Below are 7481 nucleotides of genomic sequence, written 5' to 3'. Positions count from 1 at the left end.
CCCCAGAAATGTCCGGCGGGAGAGAGCGTCCCCCAAGCGTCCAAACCCACCCCCGCCACGGACAACCAGCCGTCCGAGGACAGCGGGGCGGATGGAGAGATCGAGGTGGACAACTGTGAGGATGGTGAGTGTGTACACACACACAAACATCACAAACAGTACACACACCTATCTAGTATATCTGTTTCACACACAGTTTAATAGTGTGATGTGTGTGTGGAGGGAAGACACAAGGAACTCTGAGCCTGTGTCCTGTGAGAGGGAGGAGCTTGAGTGACTCTTAGAGCAGCACTGACACCTGCTGACTGATGTGAGAAATGCAGCGGTATAACATCACGGGAAGCTGCCTGTAGGCTATAGAAATGATTACATTTTTGGTTGATTTTTTATGTTATCATAGAATAAAGCATTTACTTCAGTTCAGTGGCTCACAGGCTCCAAGCTCATGTGAACTGCATTGCCAAACTGTGCTCCTCTGGGTCACCAGCAGAGGGCACTCTTGTTCAGCATGTCGTTTTTCCTTTTAAATTCAAGAAAGCTTCATGGCCAATATATTCTCCTTAACCCTTTAGCCGCCAGGGTTTAAAAAATATAAATTGGATTTTTACATCAAAATTTCAAAAGGCCATGGCTTGCAAGTGGTCAGAGATAAAGTCCTACTGTAAATGTGGAAATCATTGAGTATGACCAGAAGTTTATGAAGGGGGTAAATGTACTCATCTAATTTGCATATCATGACGTCACTGGATGGCAACCACCGTGAATTATGCACATGTCAGTAAATACTAGATGTTGAACATATTTGAGCAGTTTTATTTTCTTTTTTTGCCATTTCACCGACATAACAAATGAACAGGAAAACAGTCGCATGTAAACCAACAATAGTAAACTATTATTATAATCACAAACCCTATGCTACTATACAATAAAGTAACCTGGTCAAAATCAGTTTTTCATATCACGGGTGACTTTGAAGTTCTTCAGAGCCCTATTTTACAACCCCTGCTGTCTATACCACGTCCATTCACGGACACTATCATCACTATTGTCACTGGCACCTCCAGCTATATTTGGGCAGAGGGTGAAATAAGCATGGTATGCTTAGTGAACACTGAACAAAGAGCACCTCATTCACAGATGCTCTGGCGACTATCAGTCAATAGGCGATCGATCCTTATCCTCAAAGGCAGATATTCTCCTTCAGAATCAGCATAGGTGAATAACAGATCCAAGACCTCATCACCACGTTATTTTTTTTTTCAACATTTGGTGTATTTCTGCTTCAATTTGCGCAAAACTATAGCCCGCATCATTTCCACGTTATGGAGGAAATGCATCTTCTTTATTGTTTTTCATGTTTTCGCAATAAGCTTCCTGAATACTGGGTGTCGCCAACTAGTGGTCAAAATTACAAATGAGATTTTTACACTGTATTTTCAACGTCTATTGTATTGTTTTATTCAGTAATGACGCTTGTCACAATATTGCAACATGGGCGGTTAGAGGGTTAAGACTTAAGCACTACACATGAAAGGAATAAAATAAAATAAACTCTCTTGTGCCCCCTTCACCCCCACAGTGCCCAGACCCTCCTCTTCTCTGGCTCCTCCCCCTTCGCTGCCATCCAGCAGGGGATTTGTCAGCTCGCTGAGTGGGGGCTGAGGGCACTTTCGGGCCCTGGAAGTGCTGCGGCACCTGCACGCTGCAGGAGACCCTGAGCTTCTTGAGGCCAGCTTCCTACAGGACGTGCTGAGAATGCGACTCAAACAGGAGGAGAAGCTAAACGCCGCCCTGCAGGCCAAACGCAGCCTGCAGCAGGTAACAGCTCTACAGTGTGTGTGTGAGTGTGTGCGCGTGTGTGTGTGTGTGTGTGTGTGTTTGTCTGTATGTGTGGTTCTATGTCTAATGGTCCCTGTGCCCCTCAGAAGTTGGAGTTTGTGCGCATGTGCGTGTGTGTGTGTGTGTGTATGTCTAACGGTCCCTGTGGCCCTCAGGAGCTGGAGTTTGTGCGCATGTACGCGCACATGTGTGTGTGTGTGTGTGTGTGTGTGTGTGTCTAACGGTCCCTGTGGCCCTCAGGAGCTGGAGGCTTCAGCGCAGGACGGTTAAGGGTCAGCCTGGAAGCGCTTAGAGGCCGCCGTGGAGCCTGCGAAGGAGATGGAGCGCCGCAAGCCAGAGCGAAGCGGAGGTGCGACGCCAGCGAGGCCTGCAGCCGGCTCAAGAGGGCGCTAGAGAGAGAACGCCAGCTGCACGTGTGTGAGCGCGACTGTGAGTCCGACTGCCTACGGGCACGCTACTCCACACAGGTGAGTGTGTGTAATGTGGTGTGTGTGTGTGTGTGTGTGTGTGTGTGTGTGTTTAGTAGCTACTCCACACAGGTGAGTGTGTGTAGCATGAATCAGGGTGTTTAGTGAGTGAGTGTGTGTAATGTGGTGTGTGTGTTTAGTAGCTACTCCACACAGGTGAGTGTGTGTAATGTGGTGTGTGTGTTTAGCTACTCCACACAGGTAAGTGTGTGTAATGTGGTGTGTGTGTGTGTGTGTGTGTGTGTGTGTGTGTGTGTGTGTGTGTGTGTGTGTGTGTGATTAGTAGCTACTCCACACAGGTGAGACACCTAGGAGTTAACACCTCAGAATAGAAAGAACAGATTGTTTACAGTAATATGTTTTGTATGGTATGTGTCTGAGAGTGTGTAATATGGTATGTTTCTGAGAGTGTTTAATATGGTATGTGTGTGAGTGTTTACTGTAATATGGTATGTGTGTGAGAGTGTTTAATATGGTATGTGTGTGAGAGTGTTTAATATGGTTTGTGTATGAGAGTGTTTAATATGGTATGTGTGTGAAAGTGTTTAATATGGTATGTGTATGAGAGTGTTTAATATGGTATGTGTGTGAAAGTGTTTAATATGGTATGTGTGTGAGAGTGTTTAATATGTTATGTGTGTGAGTGTTTACTGTAATATGGTATGTGTGTGAGAGTGTTTAATATGGTATGTGTGTGAGTGTTTACTGTAATATGGTATGTATGTGAGAGTGTTTAATATGGTATGTGTGTGAGAGTGTTTAATATGGTGTGTGTGTGAGTGTTTACTGTAATATGGTATGTGTGTGAAAGTGTTTAAGTATGTGTATAAGAGTGTTTAATATGGTATGTGTGTGAGAGTGTTTAATATGATATGTGTGTGAGAGTGTTTAATATGGTATGTGTGTGAGAATGTTTAATATGGTATGTGTATGAGAGTGTTTAAGTATGTGTATGAGAGTGTTTAATATGGTATGTGTGTGAGAGTGTTTAATATGATAAATGTGTGAGAGTGTTTAATATGGTATGTGTGTTAGTGTTTACTGTAATATGATATGTGTGTGAGAGTGTTTAATATGGTATGTGTGTGAGAGTGTGTAATATGGTATGTGTGTGAGAGTGTTTAATATGGTATGTGTGTGAGTGTTTACTGTAATATGGTATGTGTGTGAGAGTGTTTAATATGGTATGTGTGTAAAAGTGTTTAATATGGTATGTGTGTGAGAGTGTTTAATATGGTATCTGTGTGAGAATGTTTAGTGAGGGTGTGTAATGTAGTCTTTTAAAGTGTTTACAGTAAGGTTTGTGATAGTGAGTGTGAGTAGTGTGATGTGTTTAAATCTAATATGGTTAGGGTGTCTTTGTGTGTGTGTGTGTCCAGATTGAGGACCTGCAGGTGAAACTGCAGAAGGCGGAGGAGGACCGTGAGCAGCTGCGGTCAGATCTACAGAGGGAGCGAGAGGCTCGTCAGAACCTGGAGCGTGTGGTCAGGGACCTCCAGGGCCAGCTGGGGCCCAAACACACGGGCACCGACGACACGCCACACACACCACACACACCACACACGCAACACACACCACACACACCACACAGACAGGGAGAGCAGAGTGAAAACGCTGATATCTCTTAACCTGAGCACAGAACAGCCATGTGTGTGTGTGTGAGAGAGAGAGAGTGTGTGTGTGTGTGTGAGAGAGAGAGAGAAAGAGAGAGAGTGTGTGAGAGAGAGAGAGTGAGTATGTATGTGTGTGAGAGAAAGAAAGAGAGTGAGTGAGTGTGAGAGAGAGTGTGTGTGTGAGAGAGAGAGAGAGTGAGTATGTGTGTGTGTGTGAGAGAGAGAAAGAGAGACAGTGAGTGAGATGGAGATAGTGAGTTTGTGTGTGTGAGTGAGTGTGAGAGAGAGAGAGTTTGTGTGTGTGTGTGTCAGGAGGATCTGAAGACTTATCTAGATAATATGCTTTGTATAAACACCAGAACAAATATATCAGAACACTCAGACAATTCACACAGAAGTGTGTGTGTTAATGACGCTAATGGTGATTGCAACAGTAACTATGGAAACTGACCTCAGGCCGGACTGACATTGGGCCAAACCAGCACCGGGCCCGCTGGTACCTGAGATGGTCAGGCTAACACGATGAACCCAGAACTGGATGGGCTTTCACAATGCACCACCAGGATCCTTCACCGGACAGGCTTTCACAGTGGACACCAGGATCCTAAGCTATTCGAGGACGTTTCATGTCACATAAGCTATTTCTGAGTGCAAAGGTGTTTACTTGAATATATACGCGTGTGGACCGCTGCATCCTCTGCCTCCGTTACCACGGCGACAGCAGTAGCGGACGTGTGCAGATGCTCTTCTCCTGCCACTGATGCACCCTGTGCACATAGTCACAAGGTCGTACTTACAAACCAGGACATGGAACTGCAGTGATTGAGCTTTTCTTGTTTTTGTTAAGGGGTAATTATTCTCAGCCATCTTGCATGTACGGCAACCACAGGCTCCCATTGCATAGAGATCTACATTTACAAACAAGCTTCTTGTATTTGTATTTTTGTTCTTATATACAGAAAGACCTGAAGTATTGGCAAGTATTAATCTGAACTCAGTCATACCATTTGTCCTTAACATCAATATTTATGCAAGTAATACTAATTAGCATTCATGTTCAACATATGTTATATTATAGAGAGATAAGAAGTGGAGAAGAGCAAATATGAGTGCGGTTCTGTACGACATGTTTCACAGAGATGTCATCCCACATATCTTCCTGACGGAGTTGATTTTCTTCTGCGTGGTTTGAATTGACAGAATGATAAATGAAGACAGAGTTATAAAAGAATGAAAAATTACGTCTCTGTTAAGCAACAAAACGTCATTTTTTATTTTTTATTGTTTGGGTGAGCACTCCGTTTACATAAACATGTATAAGCGGTTTATGAAATAACATTTCTACTTATATACAGATACCAATGTATATTTTTTTACTCTGCAACAAATTAATTGCACTTTTAAGAAAGAAATAGTATTGTGCATTTTCCTTCCTTGATTGTTTTTAAAATGACCATAAACCAACATGAATATTGAAACAGATCTACAGACGCTTGTAACCTATGTAGACACCTCTTTAAGTGTTGGAGAAAGCTCATTAGTGAAATAACGAATAGCTTTGCTTGCTCTATATCTGTTGTAAAATCGGCCATTATTGTGGATCCCCTTCAATTCCCGTTCAGATTGAGGTTTTGCCTCTCAAGCTCTAAGGGCATTTTATAGGAACGGAATCTGGAGCTGTGGACTTTGGAAACATGGCGCCAAAATGACCAGGTGATCTCATGTCTGCAACACACAGACAGGATAGAGACCGGGCAGTGGCGTCCAGAACAACACGGTGGACATGATGTACAGTATTTACCTTTAGCGACTTTGATATATCGTTTTAGTACCTTGATATCTTTGTAGCCCTTCTCTTATCAGGTGACCTGTTTTTGAAAGAAGAACAACTCGTCTCGCTTTTCCCCTTCAATGGCTTTATTTATTCTGAGTTCTTTGCAGATCTTTACGGTAGAGTAACCATAGTAACCATAGTAATCATCCTGTCGCTTCGCGTCCTTCTTGCCCTGCGGGATCGCAGTCTTAGTGGACTTGCAAGACCTACGCTCTCTTAGTTACGGTCGTCATGTGGTCAACTGTGTTACTGCTTCTTCAATGTTGTTTTTTCATTTCAAATCCCTATAATACCCATTAAACAGAATCAACTATATGAACCTCTGTGTTTCAGAAGTGGATGCATATTTATTCTGTGTGTGTGTGTGTGTGTGCGTGCGTGCGTGTGTGTGTGTGTGTGCGTGCGTGCGTGTGTGTGTGTGTGTGTGTGTGCGTGCGTGCGTGTGTGTGTGTGTGTGTGCGTGCGTGCGTGTGTGTGTGCGTGCGTGCGTGTGTGTGTGTGTGTGTGCGTGCGTGCGTGTGTGTGTGTGTGTGTGTGCGTGCGTGTGTGTGTGTGTGTGTGCGTGCGTGTGTGTGTGTGCATTTGTGCTGGCGCGTGTGTGTGTGTGCGTGCGTGCGTGTGTGTGTGTGGTGCGTGTGTGCATTTGTGCTACATGGTACATTAAAGGAGAACTATGCAGTTTTTTAGCTTAATTTACCTTAACAGCTTCGGTGTCATTGGAATGGTTCTAAAACTTTTTCCAGGTTGAATGGTGTCTGTCTCACTTCCCCTTAGCGCCTGCACCGGCTTTAGAGTCAGAAAGTCTCAAGGTCTCCCAGTGTAACAAATAGCTTTACGGCACTACACATACACGCCCAGGCACTGCCAATACAGAAGCGACAGCCCAGACATTCGTCATGGCAAAGCCGGCGAAAAGAATCAGAAAGCGAGTGAAGCGAGAGGAACAATAAAGTATACTTTATCTTATCTTCATCTTATCTTATCACACACACACAAACACTTGCAGGGAGGTCCTCCTTTAGGCAGGAATTTGCCTCAGTGTTCCTGTGTTGAGTCTGAGTGATTGGCGCCCTCTGCTGCCCACACAGTGATTAAACATTTTCTCCATCTCCACAGTCTAACATTCAAAAGCCTCCATCTCCACAGTCTAACATTCAAAAGCCTGCATTTATCCTAACAAAATACATTTTACTAACACAAATGTAAACAATTTAAATGTCTAATATATCTAGAAGTCGGTCAGTTACTCGTGTTTGTGCAAAAAGGGAAATGTCGAGAGTCCCATGAGACAAAACGTGAGTCGTGTCATCAGCATAGCTCAGGTGATTAGCTCTGAGTTCAAAGCTCCGGTACCAAGTCCGTGTGGACGTGAACATGATGAAGCCAAATGCGCTTTCCCTCAGTTCTGTGGTGCTATAGATGTACATTCCCTCAGTTCTGATGTTTTACATTTACATCCCTCAGTTCTGCTGTTCTATACATTTACATCCCTCAGTTCTGCTGTTCTATACATTTACATCCCTCAGTTCTGTGGTGCTATAGATGTACATTCCCTCAGTTCTGATGTTCTACATTTACATCCCTCAGTTCTGTGGTGCTATAGATGTACTTTCCCTCAGTTCTGATGTTCTACATTTACATCCCTCAGTTCTGCTGTTCTATACATTTACATCCCTCAGTTCTGATGTTCAAAGTCAAAGTCAAAAGTCAAAGTCAGCTTTATTGTCA

General features: G+C 43.7%; 1 protein-coding gene across 1 annotated transcript in view; it reads left to right on the top strand.

Moving 5' to 3' along the window:
• The window catches only part of skib (v-ski avian sarcoma viral oncogene homolog b), a 58801-nt gene extending 54828 nt beyond the window's left edge, over positions 1-3973 (top strand). Inside the window, exons 4-9 of the mRNA XM_048255533.1 lie at positions 1-124; positions 1580-1651; positions 1709-1818; positions 1926-1941; positions 2080-2306; positions 3686-3973. The exon at positions 1-124 is cut by the window's left edge and continues 136 nt beyond it. Of these exons, the coding sequence (XP_048111490.1) occupies positions 1-124; positions 1580-1651; positions 1709-1818; positions 1926-1941; positions 2080-2306; positions 3686-3934 (798 nt within the window). The 3' untranslated portion in view covers positions 3935-3973. The remainder of the gene's footprint in view (positions 125-1579; positions 1652-1708; positions 1819-1925; positions 1942-2079; positions 2307-3685) is intronic.
• Positions 3974-7481: the final 3508 nt, after the last annotated feature.

The sequence above is a fragment of the Alosa alosa genome, chromosome 10 (assembly GCF_017589495.1).
Source record: "Alosa alosa isolate M-15738 ecotype Scorff River chromosome 10, AALO_Geno_1.1, whole genome shotgun sequence".
Classification (NCBI taxonomy): domain Eukaryota; kingdom Metazoa; phylum Chordata; class Actinopteri; order Clupeiformes; family Clupeidae; genus Alosa; species Alosa alosa.
Note: the sequence above shows the minus strand (reverse complement) of the source record. Positions and strands in the feature narration are given on the sequence as shown.